Source organism: Cynocephalus volans, chromosome 4 (genome assembly GCF_027409185.1).
Source record: "Cynocephalus volans isolate mCynVol1 chromosome 4, mCynVol1.pri, whole genome shotgun sequence".
In the NCBI taxonomy this organism is placed as follows: domain Eukaryota; kingdom Metazoa; phylum Chordata; class Mammalia; order Dermoptera; family Cynocephalidae; genus Cynocephalus; species Cynocephalus volans.
In genome coordinates, this window is record NC_084463.1 from 165,073,812 (window position 1) to 165,094,991 (window position 21,180).

At 51.8% G+C, this 21,180-nt stretch overlaps 1 protein-coding gene across 2 annotated transcripts in view; it reads right to left on the reverse strand.

Moving 5' to 3' along the window:
* SHANK2 (SH3 and multiple ankyrin repeat domains 2) overlaps nt 1-21,180 on the reverse strand; it is a 476,261-nt gene that overhangs the window by 177,488 nt on the left and 277,593 nt on the right. For both annotated transcript variants that reach the window (XM_063092864.1, XM_063092865.1), the window contains one exon: nt 15,736-15,811. In XM_063092864.1, the coding sequence (XP_062948934.1) occupies nt 15,736-15,811 (76 nt within the window). The remainder of the gene's footprint in view (nt 1-15,735; nt 15,812-21,180) is intronic.

A 21,180-nucleotide genomic window follows, 5' to 3' on the forward strand; every position in this document is an offset into this window, starting at 1 on the left:
GTTTTGTAAAAACAGGGTCTGGGTGCACACAGGTTGGAACCTACGGGGACACTCCTGGGGACGGGCTGGCCTTCACCAGCTTCCTTTTCAGGGAAACGGGAGCTGGACTCCCTAAGTGAGAGTGCGAGGAAGCCCAAAGCTTTCAAAGGGTGAGCGGGCGACAGAGCCTTTGGCCAGGCTGCTGGGGCTCCAGGACCTGACTGGATGGAAAGATGTCCTCGTGAGCACTTGGGGGTGTCCAGGCATGCTGGCACTGCTGCTGCGGTGATGGCCCAAACCTGAGCTTTCCTCAGGAGGAGACTGCCGGGTCCATTGTCCCCACCCCTAAATGGTTACTAGAAAGGAGGCTGTCTACATAAACCGACCTGGGGGCTGGACACCAAGTGGCAAGTGCAGGAGTGAACTGCAGGACGTGCATACGGCGCAGCCCGCCACAGCCCCGCAGACACATGAAAGGACACAATGTGTCACAAAAGGCTGGGGGACACAGCCAGCCAAGAGCAGAGGCCACTCTGGGCGTGGGCTGGGGAGGGCCACATCTGCTCTATGCATTTCTGAATGCTCTGGGAGTCTTCACATGGATAAGCAGGCATTATTTTCTAGAAAGCCGGGGAGCAAGGAGGCTCTGGTGTGCTTGAGGCCTCACGGCCAACACATGGAGGAAGGAAGGCCCGAGTCCTTGTCCTGGAAGGTGTGGGCATCCTGGGTCCCTCTGTCAACACACGGTCACAGATGTGCTCCAGGAGAAGCTGTGGTCAGAGGAAAGTGGAAAGACAAAATGAAAACACCCAGTTGCAGGAGGACGTTGTGAGGATGGGGAATGATGAGGCTGTGCTCCATGCTGCAGAGTGGCGGCTGCCCTGGGGGCTCCACGGTCTCTCCAAGGTCTGGGCAGGTGTCAGCTTGCAGGTGAGGAAACTGAGGCCCAGAGGGTTAGGTGACACGTCTTAGGTGGATCAGCTGGACAGGGGTAAAGCTGGGACTCAAATGAGAGAGTTGGCACAACCTCTGTGGTGTGTCCTCTGGGCCACCAGTCCTGGGAGGTGGCTCTTCCTGCTGGCCTCGGTGTCCCTGCTGGCCTCCAGCTCACTGGTGGCTCAGGATCTGAGCAGTGCTGCTCTGCCGTGCGCAGTCTCTGCGTGTCTTTAGACAACTCTCATCTCCTGGCAAGGTCCAGCTGGGTGTCTCTGTGGAATCCGGCAACCTGTCTCCCTCCCTGCCCAGTCTTCGCTGCCTCAGTCCCCTTTTTTGTCCACAGAACCTGTCACCTTCTACCAACCATGTCCTTCTGCGTGTGCAGAGACCTCTGCCTGTTAGTTCTGTATGTGCTGAGTGGCCTGCGGCTGCTGTAACAAAACTGCTGCAAACGTGGTGTCTTAAAACAGCATATTCTTTCACAGTTCTGCAGGCTGGGAGCCCATTATCAGTCGTCTCTGGGAGGAAAGCAAGGTGCTGGCAGCGTTGGGCTCCCTCTGTAGGCTCTAGGGGAGGGTCCTTCCTGCCTCTTCCAGGCCTTCGTGGCTTGTGGCCACACCTCTCCAGCCTCTGCCTCCACAGCCACGTGGCCTCCTCGTCTTGCCTCTATGTGCCCTCCCTCTTATAAGGAGACAAGCAACTGCATTTAGGGCCCACCTGCATAATCCAAGATAATCTCCCATCTCAGGATCTTTAACTTAATTACATCTGCAAAGACCCCCCCCCTCCATGTTTTTCCATATAAGGTGACATTCACAGGTTCAAGGGATTTGACCAGGACATCTTTTGGGGTTACTATTCAGCTGACCCCACATGCTGGTCACTCAGAACAGAATCTTTGCACACTGGGCTTATTTTCTGAATGAATGAACGTAAGAGAGGCCAGGCCCTGTGGCCCTCGTTTCTGTCCTCCCTGATCACATCTATGTTCCCCTCTCCCAGGGTCTTCACTGCCACATCCTCCTGTCCAGTCATCGCTCCCAAAACGTGGGAAGCAGCTCCCAAGCCTGGAGCCACAGAAAGGCCTGCTTCCTGTTTCCGAGGAGAATCCCATTTGCTATCCCACGCCCCACACCCCACCCCAGGGACGCGCAGACTATGGAAAGAACTCCGAGTAGGACACAAGCAAACCCCTGCCTGCCACAGTCACACTGCGTGTGGCAGGATGGACACACACCCGGCACCCCCATCCCAGCGAGTGCTGGTCACAGCCCTGCCCTCCATGACTGTCTGTGGCCCTTCCAATGAGCCGCATGCCTCTCTGCCTCAGTGTCCCCTCCAGGAAAAAGAAGGGACCGCAAATATCCCTACAGCTCTAATGCAAAGATTATTCACCGGTGGGATTATTCTTCGAGACACAAAGGAAGAGCGGGACCCTCCCTGAGCATACCTAATACATCAAAAATGGTCAACATGTGCCTCTAAGTTACAAAGGCCCCTGAAATCCTAGTTAGACTGAGGCTGACACCACGCTGCCTGGCCTCAGACCCCCAAGCGTCCTTCTCGGTGCCATCTCTGTGCATCTTCTCGGTGCCATCTCTGTGCATAGGTCCCTCGTCTGTCAAGTGGAGAACATGAATGTCCCCTTCCTCATTGGGTCGTGGTGGGGACTAGGTGCTGAGAGGAGTGTGGAATCACAGCGGGTGAGCACCAGGGTCACCGTGAACCTCAGCTCTGCACCCGTGACAGGGGCCGTCAGTTGACTCCCGGGTGATGCAAGCGGCAGAAGCGAGGACACGTGGACGCCTCCTGAGCAGCGTGTGCCCCGTGCCATAACTAGTCATACACGGGAGGACTTGAGAGATGACCTGTCACCCCCGAGTTCCACAGATGTGGACATTGAGGGGGTGGGTGGGGAGTGGATGTCACCAGCCGTTCCTGCGGGCCACTATGTGCAGGGCCCTTGGTGGGGGCTTCCTACACAGCCGACGTGACATATCTCTGCAAGCCCCTCGCACGGACCGATGGCCGAGGCGCTCCCGTGTGCCCAGTGTGCAGATGAGGAGCGCAAAGCCGAGGCGGGGAAGCGGCTCGCCCGCGACTCACAGCGGGAGAGGCGGCGGCACTGGAGCCCGGACTTGGACAGCCTCTAGGCCTCCTGGTTCACCCCACACTCTGCTCTTCAGGGAGGCTGGGGCTGGCCACGGGTGACATGGGACAAGGTGCCCTGCCAGGCCTCCTGACTCTCTGCACAGGGCTCTTCTGTGAGACTTGGCTGGGCCAGGGCTCTGAGGACATGCGGTTTCTGTGAATGGCTGTGTGACTCGGTGGGTGGTGGTCCCTAAGCCTCTCCTGCGTTGGCTCCATGGTAGGCTCACTGGGGTTGGGCTGGACAATGGCCTGGGACGGGCTGGGCCCGAGTGAGCCCGAGAGAAGGGGGTGTAGCAGGAAGCAGACCCCACGTGGGCAAAGGCATGAGGGTGTGTCACAGTGAGAGGGGATCACAGCGACCCGAGAGCAGGGTGGGGAGGCTCCTATTCGACGTGCAATGGCACCAAATTATACTCCACACCCAGTGCAGGTTGTAAGGCACGAGAAAAAGTCACATTTCAGAAATACCACTCAAGTGGGAGGACTGAGTGGGGATAAAGCTCCTGGTAGCCAGGAGATGAATCAGAGGGCTGAGGCCTAGTCCAGGTGGGAGATGGGGGTGGGGAGCATCTAAACACAGCCCTGGCAGCAGCAACGGTGGGGGGAGGTGCACCAGGAGAAATGACAAGTGGGGACTGACGGGACTTGACTGGTCATCAAGGAGAGGCCAGTGGCTGGCGTCCACTACCTGGCTTTGGAAATGCCTATGATCCATATAAGGAGGCCAGAGCCCTTTCCGGCCTGCCTTCCTGCCTTCCACCCAACTATCTACTCGCTCTCCCACCAACCCAGGCAACCACCCATCGCTCATGCACCCACCAGCCATCGCATATCCACCCATCGTCCGTCACCCATCCACCCATCCACCCATTCATTCATCCACACATCTACCTGTCCAACTATCATCCATCTATCAACCATCCATCCACCCACTCATCCACCCAGCCATCCACCCACCTGCTCATCCATCCATACATCCACCCATCCATCCACCAGTCCACCCACCCACCCACCCATCCATCCACTTACTCTCTCCCCTGACACCCTCCCCCCCATTGTCTGAGGGTTGAGCATTTGCTGGGCCCTCTGCCAGATGCTGGGGAGAAGGAAACATGTCCCAGTCAGTCCCAGTCCCATCCTGGGAGAGACTGAGATGCAGAAGGTCCAGGCACAGAGGGAGCAGAAACAGGTCCACATCTCGACCTCCCCACCTGGCCCAGGTAGCGCTGAGTCAGGGAGGTCTGCTTGCCTCTCCCTCTGCTTCCCCCTGCTTCCTGGAGGGGGTCCAGAGCACCAGGCCTTTGGCCAGAGATGGAGATCAGCACGAACATTTCCTGAGAGTCTGCTGGTGGCCAGGCACAGCCTGGGGGACATTTCCAGAACAGGCCACCTCATCTCCTTGGAGTGGGTCCCCCTTGGTCTCACACCCCCACTGGCAGCCCAGGCCTGGACCTGGATTCAGCATTCCTGCTCCTCTTGGGCTGCCCTGTGGCCACCCCTGCCCACTCTGGGTCAGGCTCTCGAGCCCCAACCCTGCCTGGCCTGTCTCAGAGTCTGCAGTTCTGCCAGAGCACACTTGTTCACGGAAGACTGTTGGCCAGCGGCTATGGCAGTTTCAGGCTGAATGTATAGAAGTTTTCTAATTAGAAGAGACCTTGGGGATGAGGTAGCCACTTTACAGGTGGGGAAACTGAGGCCCATGCAAAAAGTTGATGTCAGAACAGGGACCAGAACCCTGGCACGTGAGCTCCCAGGCCTGGGCCCCATCTGACTTGAAGCCCGCCCCCTAAAACTTCAGATTGGCACACTTAATTACATATTCAGGGCCCAGCCCTGTGTCAGACCCTAAGCTCAGAGCCCTAGGGCTGGAGAAGGAGGGAGCAGACAGACATGGATCCTGTCCCAAGGGGTGCTGGAGCCAGCATCCACCAGCTCACAAGGGCCCACTGTGGGCATCTCGTCCCACTTTGGCACTCAGTGACCTCATGTTAGCAGCTTGAAAATAGCCATGGTGGGAGTATTCACACTGTGGAAGCTGGCAAATGCTGCCAGTCAGGGCAGAGATAAGAGGGGCACGAGAGAGGCCAGATAGTGTGTGTGTGGGGGGGTGACCTTTGGCCAGATAGTGTGTGTGTTTGGGGGGGGTTTTCCTGCGGTCATGGAAAACTCCAGAGAGAACTAGAGCAAACCCTCTCCCCCAGCTGCTGGAGTGATGTGCGGATCTGGGGAGACAGGAGATGCCTATGCAAGGCTGTGCTTCCCAAGCTCTGGCTGGCACCTCTCCTGGTGGAGAACGGGCAGGCCTCTTGGTGTGCACTGAGGGCCAAGCCCCCCGGCCCCTCCTCTGATGCTTCTCTGTCATCCCCCTGCATCTGCCTCTGCCCCCTGCCCATATACCCACTCGCCACGTGGGGAATGTGCTAATGTGGTCTGAGGATGTTCTGAGCCAGGAGCCTCCCCTGTGGTGAGAGACTCGGCTTTCAGCTCCCAAGCTGAAAAGGAAGAGCCACTGGGTCCCTCCTGTCTGACCCCACAGAAAAGGCCACCAGGAGAGTGCCCAGGCCTCTGAGAGCTTTGCTTCTCTGCCCTAGCGCCCTGGTGGTCCTGGGGTGCCTCTGCCAGCTATGCTCAGTAGCTCCAGGAAAGAAACCCAGCCCTGACGATGAAGGGCTCCCCAGGCCCAACGCACAGTAGGTTCTGAGCTAGGTCCCCAGACTGGTGTGAGGAGGCCTCTCCTTCCCTCCCATCAGAAACTGTCCTGATATTTCTAGAGGATGTGAGGATATCTCTAGCCAGAAGAACCTACTCTCGCCTTGGTCTGGGAAGAAGGTCGAAAGCCCTGAAGTCGGGCACTGGGCACCACAAAAGTGCTGAGGTACACTGGCTCTAGTGTGGCCAGAGTACACGCATTTAATGTTGAGTCACCAAGTCTTGGATAAGGGGGAGCCCTGGCCTGGCCCAGCCGAGCTAGCAGCCCCTGGCCATCCTGAGGGACATATACCAATTGCCAGGCTTGTGTTTGGCTCCTTGCATAATTAGCTCTTCATCTGAATCTCAGAGCTGTGTGACAGAGGTGGAATCACAAATGTGATTCTCAGATGGCGCGAGGTGGAGCAGAGTGCATGATCTCGCCTGGGGTCATGGGGCTGGTAGGTGGCAAGGCTGGGAGGAAACACGGGTTTGTCTAACTCACGAGTCTGGGCCCTTTGTGGTTCCTCACCCCTCCCTGATCAGAGAGCCCCCTCCCCTTTCACGACTCAACCTGGACACAGCGTTCCTGGGACCTGTTCCTCTCATCGCTCTCTGCCACCTGGACATCTGCATGCTCCCTTAAAAACAAGAACCTGCCAACACCTCAATTTTCAATTTGGATCATACTACTTCTTACACAGATATGCACAGGAACCTGTGTCTGTCTTTGCTTATGAGCTTTTGGCGTGAGCAGGGCAAGGAACATGTCTCTGGGTTTCTCTCTCTTTGGTGTCTGACATGAAGAAACACGTGATCAGCTTGGGCTCTGCCTTGACAGCAGCTGTGTGCACAGACCTGCCCATGCACGGCTGTGCGGTTTGTTGCCAAAGATATCCAGAAACCACCTCTCTCAAGCTTTCGAAGCTTATCCCATGATTGAAAGGAAAAGCTCTTGGACAACAATGATGTGACTGACAAAATAATAACTTCCACGGACAGGCTGGAGATTGAGGAAATTTCTTAGAATACAGAGCAAAAGAGGTGAAGACAGAAAACTCAAGAAAAAGTAAGTGATGAACGGGATGAACTCAAATGGTTTGACAGGTGATCCAAAAAAGACCAAACCGAGAGAAAGAGAAGGAATTCTCAAGGGAATAATAAAAGGACATTCTCAGTGCTGGAGCTGCTTATCTGAAGGAGCCTCCAGGATGGTGAACGTAGTAAATAAAGAAGGGACCCATGCTCTACCCTCATCACAACATTGCAGAACACTAAGAAGAGTGGAAACTATGATGCTCCTACAAACTTCTAGAGGAAAACAAAGGGCTACGTAGAGTGAAACGAGAACTGGACAGCATCGTAACTTCTCACCAGCAGTCAGCAGAGGCAGGGTGGCAAGAAGAGATTCCTCAACAGTTCAGAGGGAAAACTGTTCTGAACCTAGAATTCTGCAACCCTGAGAACATTTGACAACTGGAGGCTTTTCAGACATGGAATTTTATACTCCAGATACTTTTCATTGAAGTTGTTACTTGAGAATATCTCCCAGCAGAACAAGGACAGAGACCAAGAAACAACTCTCTTGTCCAGTAACTCAATGAAGAATTGCAGAATGATAGTTGTGTGCTGGGAACTGGAGTTCAGATTGGAGCATTAGAGGACTCCAATAAGAATGGGATGGATTCCAGGCATACATCAGAAACAGGATGATATTTTAGTGGTGTGCTAAAAGAAGACATTATTCATCCACGAGAAAAAACAAAACAAAACAAAACAAAACAAAACAAAACAAAGGCAATCAAAAACCCCAGGGGAGTAAAAAATAAAACTTCATACAAAAATCATGATCCTAATATTAAGCTAAAATGTGGGATTACTTTGAACAACTGATTGCATGGAAGAAAGAAGAATACATTGGGTTGTGATATCAGGAAACTTCTTCTCATGGGCCTGTAAAGATGAACTGGAATCCTAGCCCCATTCTAGGTCTCATGTAAACATTTATATTATTGTGATAATGTAATGCTTCTCCCTGTTCGTTAGCTTTTGAATCCAACTTATAGACAGAACCTAGAAGACTTAAATATGGATATAAATATAACAAAGGGTCAAGTGATACTGTCTAAAACGTATTAAACAAGAGAGAGGAGTTTGAGAATGTTATTTAAAGATCATCAATTAGCAGGCTGGCAATAACTATTCAAAATGGGGGGGGTGGTGGAAGAACTATAAAAGCTTCCTCTTTTCCATCAAAGAGGCAAGGATATTTTGCACTGTTAAATTAAGAAATAAGGGGGTAGTCGAAGAACGAAATGGAAAAAGTCAAAAAGTGGTTCCTCTGCCCCACGGGGTTGAAAGGAGAGTGATTTCTTTCCATTCTTAGCCCCTTCTGTGTGGCTTACTCTCGTTAATTCATTACTTTTATTACTCACGTGTAGTCCTGGATCAAAATGTATGAAAGGATGAGAAATGTTAACCCGAGAGCTCACTGAGAATGGGTGAGGGGAGCACCCCTGGGCAGACAGTGGAGACACCACAGAGAACAGGTCACATGGGCAGGAGCCCAGGGGACAGACCCAGGGAGGTGGCAGGAGGGTGGGGTGCAGGGGGAGGAGGGTGGGAAGGATGGGAGGAGGGGGAGGAGGATACTTAGGTCTCCCACTAAGTGCTGGGCAGGCCCCTCATGATGGAGGCCACAAAGAAGAGGGACTTCGGGGCAAACAATAACAGGTTTCGATCGGGGCATGTTCCCTGGGGAAATGACTCACCCACATGGAAACCTGGCCCCCACTGCCATGTGCGTCACTCTGGGAGAATGACACGGAAGAGCTGGGGCCCTGCGGTGGTCGTGACTTCTTCCTTTGCCTACGCCCCGAGAGCCACCTCTCTCTTTCTCGGTTTCAAAACATTACAAAAGCACTGTGTAGTTGTAAACATTAAAATACCAAACTGTATGAAATACATAGTGAAATCATCTCTTCGCCCGCCCCTAATGGTGCCCCAGTGGAGCTGCCACGCAAGTCTTGTCATTAATCTCCAGGCACGGCCACCAACTGAGAGGGAGGACAAAACGGAGTGTGTTTCCTTCCGCGTGCAGCCAGTGAACATGCTCAGAGATGGACCCCTCTTCTTCAAGTCCAAGAAATAACAATGGTGGAGGAAAGACAGAGGAAACCAGTGTTTCCTGCCATTCAGTTCTCACTACCTACACACGGAGCAGTCATCTAGAACACAGAGTCAGGGTTTCAAAGGAAAGCCAGCTGCCCACACACTGCGCACAACTCAGCTTTCCTCTGGATTTATACAGCACGTGCCTCTTAGGAGCCGCAAGCACCAAACATATTTTCTCATTTATCCCTAACATGAGCACAACTGGAGGTGCAGAAAGAGGCGGAAGTGTCTCCATTTTGCAGACAACAGGAACTGAAGGCTGGAGACGGAAGGGAGCGGCCCAGGGTCACATGGTGACTCAGATGCAAAGGCGGAGAGAAAACTCAGGACAGCCTGTTTTTCAGGGGCTTTAAAAGGTTTCAGAAAATATCCACATGTGCTTCTATATGCAGAGCTTATCTCTAGAAAGATCCCCTGGAAACCAGCAACAAAGGTTCTCTCTGGGGAGAGGAACTTGGGGGCTGGAAGGCAGAGATGGGAGACAGACCTACTCTTCACGCTATCGTTTCCTGCACATTCTGAACTTTTTAACCACATGTATGTATTTCCTACTGCCAAATTAAAAAAATATAAAAATTGGGCTATGATGCTTGAAAGTCGTGAACATAACTAGCTATGGATAGTGGCTATTCAACCAGTGAACAGGCAAGATTTGCCATCCTCCTGAGTAAATCTCTAAAAGAAAATTAGTGGTGCTGAGAGAGAGCAGCGGGGAAAGCTGTGCACCTTCTCAGACCCTCTCTTTGAGTGCTGTTTACGAGCCCAACCCTTCTGAGCAGACTGGGAGCTGCCTGTGCAGCATAGGATGTGTGGTGAGAGGTACCATGAGGACATCGCTGCCGAAAAGGATGGGGTCTGATGCCCACTCCCTTCTCGGAAGCTCTTCCCTGCAAAGCCCAGGAGAAGGTGCAGAACTGAACCCTCTGTGCTCTCCCTCGCCCCATGTCCAGTGCCTCAGTGCATCCTGTCTGTTCAACTTCACCCTACATCTTGAATCCATCTACCTCTCTCTCCCCACCTCCTCCACCAGCCCAAACTGCTGTCACTGCTTGGCCTGGATGATGGTAGTGGTCTTCTAACTGGGCTCCATTAGTCCTTCTGTTTTCCCCCAGTCAAGTAAGTCGGATCATGGCACCCTTCTGCTTCAAGCCCTCCAATGTCTCCCATCACAAGTACGAGAAAACCCAAGTCCCTTCATGAGGCACGAGGTCTTTTTCTCTATGCTGTCCTCTCTGCTCTCTCCTAGTTCACTGCTGTCCTGCAATGTCAGGTTCTCTTTCCGCCTCGGTGCCTTTGCCCTTGGCTGGATCTCCTGCAGGGGGCTGATTCCTTCTCAACCTTCACATTTCAACTCAAAAGTCACTCACTCCCTCAGAGAGACCTCTCTACATAAAGTGGGCCTGACCAAGTCTACTCAAGAGACTTTATGATCGTGCTGCTAATTTGCTTCATAGCACTAACCACAAAGTGAAATTCTCTGGTTTATTTATTTGTCAACTTTTTTTTTTTTTTTTGCTTATTTTCAATAATTAGACTGTAATCTACATTAGGAAAGCCTGTGCATGTCTTTTTAATTCTATATCTTCAGTCCCAGAATAGTCAAGTTTTGATAAACATTGGTTAAAGAGATGGATAGATGAGTGGGGTGGATAGGTTGCTGAATGAATGAATGAGTGGATGGTTGAATAGATGAGGGATGGAAGGATGGGGATGGATGAAGGGATGAATGGGTACATGTATGGCTGGCTGGGTGGGTGGGTAGTGGGTAGATGGATGACTGGGTGGCTAGTCGGGTAGATGGATGGATAGATGGATGGGTGGAGAGACAGATGGAGGGGCAGATGGATGGATGAGTGCGTGGCTGGGTAAACAGATGAGTGGTAGAGGGCTGGATAGATGACGAATGGATAAATGGATGTGGAAGGACAAACGGATAAATGGGTACACGTATGGCTGGATGGGTGGGTAGGCAGGTGAATGGATGGATGGACAAGTGGGTGGGTGGATGGATGACTAGGTGGCTGGTTGAATGGATGGATAAATAGATGAGTGGGTGGGTGGATGGGTGCATGAATGGTTGGATAGATGGATGGGTGGGTGTAGAGACAGATGAGCAGGTAGATGGATGAATGAATGGACAGATAGACGGATGGATAAGTGGGTGGATGGGTGGGTAGATGGACGAATGGATAGGTGAGTAGCTGAATAGACAAATGGGTGGATGGCTGTGGATGGATTAATGGGTAGATGCAAATGTGGATGAGTCTGCCTAGCCCAGAGTGAGACTCTGAGGTCTCCCCTGCCTCTCCCGGGCAGACAACTCCTGAGCAGGGGAAGCTGGGGATTTGATGAAAGAGGAGAGGGCATTTGAGATCCCCATTGCCTGTGTTGAAACATGTTTTTAAAAATGACTTTGAAGTATCTGTAAAGTCCTGTGTAGAAATGCCTGCAGGGCCTCTGCTGTGTCACCTTGGTCAATGTGGCCATGTCTAGATTCCTCTCTCATGTGCACTCCGGGCAGACGGAAGGGAATCCTGAGGAGGGAATCTGCCGGAGCAACTGGACACATCCTCCAGAGAGTGGGTGTTTCAACCATTCGGCTCTTCAGTCTCTGAGCAAAGTTCCTGACATAAGATTGGGAGGGAAGGGTAGAAACTGCCTGACTGATTCAGAAAGTGTCTCCCTTGAGCTTGGCCTCCGTGCACATTTTCTTTAATTGCATTTGCATCTGCAGCAGCAGCAGGCGGGGCGGAGGACTCAGCCACGCCGCCTGCCCCGACCATAACCCTGCCGTCCACAGCAGATAATTGTCCAGTGGCGGGTGGGGGGAGGAGGTGCTGGCATGGCACCCAAATCTCAGCTGCTCATTAGGCTGTTTCTAACATGGATTCTGAAGTGGGCTAATGAAAACTGCTGGCAGTTTCGCATCACGCTGCAGACGCCTTCTGCCTGCACCATCAGAGGGGCTGATGGGCAGCTCCAATCCCCCTCAACAGCCATGCTGGTCACCATGGTCACAACAGCATGGAAGACCAACCCATCCCTTCAGCTGCAAGCTCCCGCGTCGCCTGCCCTCTGTCATCCCTGCCACGTTCACAGTCTGCTCAAGGCCGGTTCTGCTGATCCCAAACACAGTGGGCTCCCTCAGGCTAACTCCTGCATCCCTAGTGAACAAGCCGAGATGTTTACGTGTTAACCAAGGTAACACCATCGTTCTATTTCTCCCAGCAATGCTTCAAAGCTGATGCTTCTGTCTCGACAAAAAAAAATCTTATCCTCATCAGTTGCCCTCAGTCCCAGGCTGGCCTTGAGCAGTAATGTCTTGACCTCGGGAAGGAGGGTCCCGGGTGCAAGGACTCTGTGGTGCAGGACACCAGGGCTCACACTTGGGCTCAGATACCACCCGTGGGGCTGAGGGTGGGCTTCTGAACTTAGCCTTCCTTCCTCTGCTTCGGTGTTGCTCTATCAAATGGAAAGTGGGAAACACCATCTGCTTTGCAAGGTTGCTGGGAGGGCCGGCCGTGGGCAGTGCTGTGACCAGCGCAAGGTGCCCGGGAGGTCGTGGATAAACAGCGGTGGACAGACTCCGCAGCTGCTGATCCTTCACTGTGGGAGTGGGAGCTCTCTCCTCACTTCAGTCAAGGCTGGAACTTTTCACCCTTTGCTTAGAAGCTACCAGTGGACCCCAGTGTGGCCAGAAGGTCTCTCTTCTCTGTGGTTCCAGCTCCTGGCACAGAACAGCTGTTTGTACATATGTAGAACAAAAGCCTTGGTATTTAACTGGTGGACAGGCATAACTTGCCATATTTTTCATCATTTTCATAATTTTTCATCATTTTCAATCTCTAAGAGAAAATTGGTTTTACTAAGAACAGTAATGAAAGTCTTGCTCCTTCGCAGACCCTCTCCCGGAGTGGTGTTCACAAACACACTGCTTCTGAGCAGACTGGGATGCCAGAACACAGGGAAGTGGACTTGGCAGGGATCTTGGAGGTCACCTACCCAACCTTCTATGACATTCTGGCAAGAGTGCCTAGCACTGCTTGACTCCCTGCAGTGGTGGGGATTTGTCACCTCCCGAGGCAGCTTATTCTATCGTTGAACAGCTACGGCAGTTCCACGCGTTCTCTGCAGTCTGTGTCCCTGCTGTGTTCTGGTCCTGCTCTCAGTCATGTGGCATGCCTTTGCTATGGGACCCCAGCCAGCCTGGCCCCTCAGTCTCCTCCTTTCCCAGCTCCATCAAGCCGGGTCCTTCTCCCGCTCACTGTGGAGAAGGAGCCCTGAATGTGGCACTGCCTGTTTCACATGCCGGTGCGCTGCTCACACACCTTCACGCACACGCACACACCAGCGGGACTTGTCTGCTGCTCTCTGCCCTAGAGAAAACGGGCTCTGCAGGAAGAGAGCTCTGCAAAGGCCACAGCCTCAGGACGAGTCACTGCCTGGACTCTTCCAGCTTGCAGAGGGCACTTTTCACCCAAATCCCACTCGCAGCCTGGACAGTCCCCAAGTTGCCATGGTGATAACTCTCCCTGGCATTCCCTGAGACTCTGGCTCTGTGGATCACCAGCTTGCCCAGACCCTTGCTGCCAGAACGGAAGCGCATATGAAGAAAACCTCCTGCTGCTGCAGAAACGATTCATCTGTCCCAAACAAAGACTTATCAGGAGGGCCGGGGTCAGGTGTGGCTCCCAGGAAGTTGCCAGCCCCTGAGCTCCCTTTCTGGGCTGTGTTTGTGGTCAGGCCACAACTGCAACCTGGGCTTCAAGGTCAAAAAGTGGGCAATCGGAGCAAAGTCTGGGAAGTCTGCAATGCTCCCTGGAGGGGGTCCTGGCTCCTTTCCGGGCGTGGCATTCTTGCTACAGTGCATCTTATTTATGAGAGGGGTGGTAGGGACAGGTATAATTAAAACAGGTGCAACCAGCAATATGCAGCAAAGAACTGAAAAAGCATTCAAGAACTTGCACACGCATACCCACAGCAGTGCCATTCCAACAGCCAAAAGGTGGGAACAACTCAAGTGTCTGTCAATGGATAAACGCATTAAAAATGTGCTCTCTCCACACAATGGAGTATTACTCAGCCTTAAAAAAGAAGGAAATTCTTTTTTTTTTTTTTTTTTTTTAAAGATGACCGGTAAGGGGATCTTAACCCTTGACTTGGTGTTGTCAGCACCACGCTCGGCCAGTGAGCGAACCGGCCATCCGTATATGGGATCCGAACCCGAGGCCTTGGTGTTATCGGCACCGCACTCTCCCGAGTGAGCCACGGGCCGGCCCAAAAAAGAAGGAAATTCTGACACGCGTTACAACGTGGATGAACCTTGAAGACATTATGCTGAGCGAATGAAGTCAGATACTACAGGTCACATATTGTGTGATTCCATTTACGCGGAACACCCAGGACAGGCAAATCCATACAGACAGAAAGTAGACCGGGGGTTACCGGGAATTGGGGGGTGGGGGGGGAGTGACTGTTTAATGGGGAAAGTGTTTCCGTTTGGGGTTATGAAAATGTTTTGGAACCGGATAGAGGTGGTAGTCGCACAATATTGTGAACGTACTAAATGCCACTGACTTGTGCAGTTTGAATGGTCAATTTTACGTTATGTGAATTTTAACTCAACAAGGACAAACCAGCCAGGTTGGATCCCTCAGTAGGCAGATGGGAGTTATGGAGACAGGTCTCAGCTGCTCGTCACAGACGCCCTGGGGGCTGGGGAAGAACCCAGGGCCGGGTGTCTGAACCCTCCCTCTGCCTGGCTCTCCCCTGGAGTGGATCTGGTTGGTGGCCTCTCGGAAAGGGCCCCATGGCTGGCTTGCCAGTGGGACCAGGGGCAGGATCCTCTTGTCCTGTCAGTCATGCCGCCTGTGCCCCTTCCCTTTTCTTCATCACCCTGTGATCCCCGTTGAGCTCAATGTCCACAAAGAATCCTCTGTCCAGTGGGGACATGTCAATGGGCCTTTTTCCACACCCGTTCTGGACCCCAAAGTGGCTTGGTGCTAGTGATATGACTCATGGCTTATTACAGAAACAAAGGGACAGAAAAACTTTGTGCTTGGGGACTTAGAGCAGAAGAAGCTGATATGGCAACAGGAACAGAGGCCAGGAAAGAATGCTGCTCATTCCCAGCTGTTCATGAAGCCACTGAAAAGGGACCAGCTGGACCCCGCCCCAGCCCCAGCCTCCAGAGTTAGAGCGAAGAGGGGCACGGAGACCAGAGGACGTCCCCGCAGCGTGTGCTGCAAGAGTGTGGTTTCTGTGGGAAAATCCAAGCCTGGCCCTGTGCCAACTGCATTGTTTGCACAAACCAAACAAATCCAAACCCGCATGTTTAAAAGATCTGCTTGCATGCTGCTGTGACCCTCAAGGGGAAAGAGCCCCCTGAACAAAAGCTCCCACCAAGCAGAAGCAGCAGGAGTGAACAGGGACAGTGCAGAGGAGGGGGACGCCCGGACCTAAGGCATCCCACATACGCCCCCGGGGGGAGGCCGCCACTTTGACACTGCCTCACAGCTTCTGTGGCCAATGGCTGTCACCTTCAACATTTCTACTCCCAAAACAATGCTGTGTTTTCCTCCTCCTGGAAAACCAGCCTGCCCTCATCCCTGGATCAGCCCCCACAGGGGGCACAGAGATCACCTCTTGGGCAGGTTCTCTGGGAGGTGGTGGCTTATATGATCCCAGCACTGGGGGAAACAAATCAAAGCAGCCCGAAAGCTCCATGCAAGATGGTTTAGCACACTGGTGGCACCTACGAGCATCTTTGACCAGAGGGGTCCCGTCAGAGCAAGAAGCACATCCTACCTGGAAGCATCAAAGCTGTCATAGGAGCCCACCGTGTAGTGCCTGAAGAGTTTCTTGCTGCGGTCTGCACGGGTTTCTGCATGGAGAGGGAAGAAAGACGTTGTTTAGAAAAGTCACAGTCCCTGAATGCTGAACCCACATGAGGCTGGCTGGGACTCCCGTTTATCTGCCCCGTGAAGACGAGATCTGCTCTCCTGAGGAAAGATCTGGAAAGAAAACGAGGCCTGGTTTGGGGGCCTGACTGTGCAAAGTCCGGAAAACGGATATGAACCTCCGGGCTGACCACAGACGGAGGCAGAGTCTGAGACGGAGGCAGAGAAGAGCGCGCAAAGCCAGCCCACCCGGCACCCGGAGTCTGCTGGACGCTATTCTGAAATGCAGCTACTGAACCTTCTAGCAGATCTGAGAACCTGCAGACAACTCCTTTTGGGGAAAAAAAGAACATTCTTTGTTGTTTTCCTGATTATAGTTGCTTTCTCCTAAAAAAAAAAAAAGAAAAATCAAAACACCAAAGAAACATGATTAACGTTCCTAATTAAGTCCTCTGCTTGCTTCTCTTACTCGGCAGATTTAGGTGGAAGTTTCATGAAAAATGACATAGTGAGGTAATTAGATTTAATGGACAGCTCAGCGCTGGAAGGGAAAAAACCCCACAGAACAAATACAAGCAAGACCACGTTCACGATTTACTGTCTAGATCTCTTCCTCTCAAATAAGATTTCCTGCACAATCTCCTTTCTAAACACTGTCAAAAATTCAGAGCAATGACTCAATTGGCTCTAGGAAAATGGCCCGGAACTAATTAAAACTCCTGTAACCCTCTTTGTGGTTGGTCTCACCCATCCCATATTTTTGATCGAATGTGATTTTTCACTTGAACCCCAAAATGCACATTTGCAGGTCAGGATATTGAGGCAGGTCTCAGCATTTTATGCCCAGAGGCAGCTAGAGGCTCACAAAAGGCACATGCTGCTTTTCTATGTAGCATGGAGTCGCCCTTGGGACCAGGGAGGAGGCAGGTGTGGAGTCCAGGACTACATTTCCCAGCTCGCTTTGTGCCCACGTGTGGCCATGTGACCAGTTCTCACCAATGGGATGTGAGCATATCCCTCCCATCCCTAGGCTTCTTGCTTTGCAGACCCTTTGTTCTTGCATCTTCCAGCTCAAAGCTCAGGACTCTGAGGGCCTGGAGCACGGGAGTCCACAGCTAGAATCAAGCGCATTGGACTGTTACGTTGAGTAAGAATCAACTTCTGTTACATTAGGCTGCCCTCTGGATTTATTTGTTACAGCAGCTGACACTGCCTTAACAGACTTGTAGGGCAGACGGGTCCTCTGTGACTTGGCTCCCACCTGCCTCTCCACCTCTTCATTTAATGCCACCCTTCAAAGCCCTGCTCAGGACTGTGAGTGTCCTCCCCATGAAGGGCACCCATTCTTTAAATGAATAATCTCAAAACATCTGCCAGGAGACAGGACATCACTAATCAACCACTACCTGCTCTGGTATTGCAGTAACACAGGAGGGTGGTTTTCAGCAAAATGCTCCACCAATGCTCAAAGCTTTCATTTCTATTCACAAAGCAAATCAAAAGCAGTGACGTACAAACAAAAAAAGGAATGTAAATTTGAAGTGGTACATTACACAGTAAATAGATCCCCAAAGCTGCAGTTACCAATAATATAATGTTGACACATTGTTATGTTGTATATAAAAAAGGACAGTGAGATACACAATGACTGGACTACAGACTTTAAAATAGTCAGTGGGGGGCCGAGCCCGTGGCGCACTCGGTAGAGTGCTGCGCTGGGAGCACGGCGACGCTCCCGCCGTGGGTTCGGATCCTATATAGGAATGACCGGTGCACTCACTGGCTGAGTGCCGGTCAGGAAAAAATGACAAAAAAATAAATAAATAAATAAAATAAAATAGTCAGTGGGCCGCTATCCTCTATGGCGTCTCTGCATCATTGCCGTCTTCTTCCTCACTAGCATTTATCATGTCCTTCCCTGCACCATGATCTGTGGCCATCTAAGCACATTGAGGGATGTGGGACAATTGGACCCACTTCATGGACGGTGAAAGTAAGGGCTGCAAGACAAAGTCACACATCCACAACATGGCAGGGCCAGGATCAGTGCCGTGGCTGGCAGACAGGCTCCAGCACCCACGCTTGTCACCACCAGATCACACTCGCTGATCCCTGGGAGAGCTCTGAATGCCTTTGTGCTCTCTGCGATGCTCAAGGAAGGGGACTGGGCCTTACTTCTGTCTGTATCATCCCCTGCTGTCTAAGTCCTAACAGACATGAGATGTCAATGCCTGCCAACCTAAACCTGAAGGACCCATTGCACAATGAGCAAATAAAAACACACCGTACGCCATCAGAGTGGCCTGAGTGCACGGGGCCCTCGCCAGGCCAGTCCTCGGAAGTCCATGATGGGCCACTTATGTGCCAGGCCCTGGAGGACTCAGTGAGACTTGAACCTTTTTGTGGGGTTAAGCAGAGTAGCATGAAGCAGGAAGCCACTGAAGGGCAACAGGGACTGACTGCTAATTGCCTCTGTTCCTTAACCCCCCACAAGGCAGCTCTGTAGTGGTTGTCTAGGGAAGCACCAGGCGCTGCGAGCTCGTTGGTGTAGGTGCCTGGATGAGGTCAGAAGTTCCAGGCTCCAGAAGCAGAGAGGAGAGTGTGCAGTGGAACACGTGTGTGTGTTTATTGGAGTAAAAAATATTCTGGAAAGGGAACCATTTCTAGGTTAGATCAGTTAGCCAGTAGTTCCCAGATTTTATGATTTCACGGACAAGAAAAATTTGAAACAAAGGGAGAAAAGGTATAGACCAACACAAGGTTTATCAAGTTTTTAATTTGGCTCAGTGAGGACATAAATTCTCCTATGCTATCAAAATTATTTTATAAGAGAAAGGAAACTTTTAGAAAGGATATTATGTCTGACTGCTTTATGAAAAACTGCCACTGTACAGGCCTTCCCTGTCCTCTGGCTCTCCAACACAGTCATACTTCTGCTCTGGGACATGACACAGAGGAGGAGAAAAGGAGTCCTGAGGGACACAGTCATCATCACCACCATCATCACCACCATCATCACCACCACCATCACCATCACCACCATCATCATCATCATCACCACCACATCATCACCATCATCACCACCATCATCACCATCATCACCACCATCATCATCATCACCACCACCATCATCATTACCACCATCATCATCACCACCATCATCATCATCACCGTCACCATCACCATCATCATCATCCTCATCACCACCATCATCACCACCATCATCACCATTATCACCATCATCATCACCATCATCGCCACCACCACCATCATCACCATTATCATCATCATCATCATCATCACCATTACCATCATCATCATCACCATCATCATCATCATCATCACCACCATCACCACCATCATCATCATCACCACCATCATCATCACCATCATCACCATCATCATCATCATCATCACCATCATCACCATCATCATCATCACCACCATCATCACCACCATCATCACCATCACCACCATCATCATCATCACCACCATCATCACCATTATCATCATCATCATCACCATTACCATCATCATCATCACCATCATCATCATCATCATCACCACCATCACCACCATCATCATCATCACCACCATCATCATCACCATCATCACCATCATCATCATCACCACCATCATCACCACCATCATCACCATCACCACCATCATCATCATCACCACCATCATCACCATCATCATCATCATCACCACCATCACCACCATCATCATCATCACCACCATCATCACCACCATCACCATCACCACCATCATCATCATTACCACCATCATCATCATCACCATCATCACCACCATCATCATCACCACCATCATCATCATCACCACCACCATCATCATCATCACCATCATCACCATCATCACCATCATCATCACCACCATCATCACCACCATCACCACCATCATCATCATCATCACCATCATCATCATCATCAACACCATCATCATCATCACCATCATCACCATCATCATCATCACCACCATCATCATCACCATCATCACCATCATCATCATCATCATCACCACCACCATCATCATCACCATTATCATCATCACCATCATCACCACCATCACCGTCATCATCACCACCCCCACCATCTTCTTTACCATCACCATCATCACCACCACCATCACCACCATCATCATCACCACCACCACCATCATCATCATCATCATCACCACCACCATCATCATCACCATCTTCTTCACCATCATCACCATCATCATCATTACCACCACCATCATCATCATCATCACCACCATCGTCACCATCACTGTCATCATCACCACCACCCCCACCATCTTCTTTACCATCATCATCATCGCCATCATCACCCCCCCCACCATCATCCTAGTCATTACCATCACTGTAGCAGAAGACACATTTACTTACTATGCAGTGTGGGATGAGCCCGGCAGGCCTCACATGTCCAGTGAGTCTGGCAGAGGCTGCACCCAGCTCCCTGTGCCACACGTCTCTAGGTTTGCCCTGCCCTTGTCTAGCTCTGGGAGCAAGAGCAGCAGAGGAGACACCATGTATCAAGCCTCAGGGCTGTGAGGAGGACACGATAGTGCTGTCATCAACCTTCCCAGAATGCCTCCATCCTGCAGAATTATGGTTTAGTGAGATTTGTCTTTAAAGCAGTTCCAGGGCATTGTCAAGGGCAGACACTGGGGACATGTGCTGTTCACCTCAGTACCCGGAAAAAGATAGGCATCCTGTTTGTTGAGAACGGATGATGTCCCCCATGGCACAGCCTTGGAGGAACTGGATTCAAGGGGACCTGAGGAGGTAAGGGGAGTGGGCTCTGTGATGGCTGGCATGACCTGGTACAGCAGTCCATTGTTCTCATGTGGCCATGGACAGACACATTCACACCCAACATATCCTGCCTCGGGCTCCTGGCTCAGGTCCGAGGTCCAGGGTCCTCCAGAGATCCTCGTGGGAAACCTCGAGGGTCACTGCATCTTATCCCATCCTGCACCAACACCATTGCCCCCTGCCCTCTCCTGGCATCAATGATTGGCTAGCCACACCCTCCACAGTTACTGTAGAGAACTTCTGGGGCCAAGCCTCCCTTGTCCTTTGGGGGATCAGCTCTTTCCCAATCCTAGCCACGTGGTCAGGGAGGCCGCCTAGCCCCTTCCCTGTCCCCACCACCAGTCCTGGGCTCTAGTGGTTGGCATGGGAGGGCCACATGACCCCATCTAGGACAACGAGGACCTGGTCCTGTAGCTAGGATTTCCAAATCTGAGGCCACCGAGGGAGACAGGCTACCAGAGGATACACGCTGAGCAGCACGGGAGCTGTGTAGATGGAGGGATGGGGCTGCAGAGA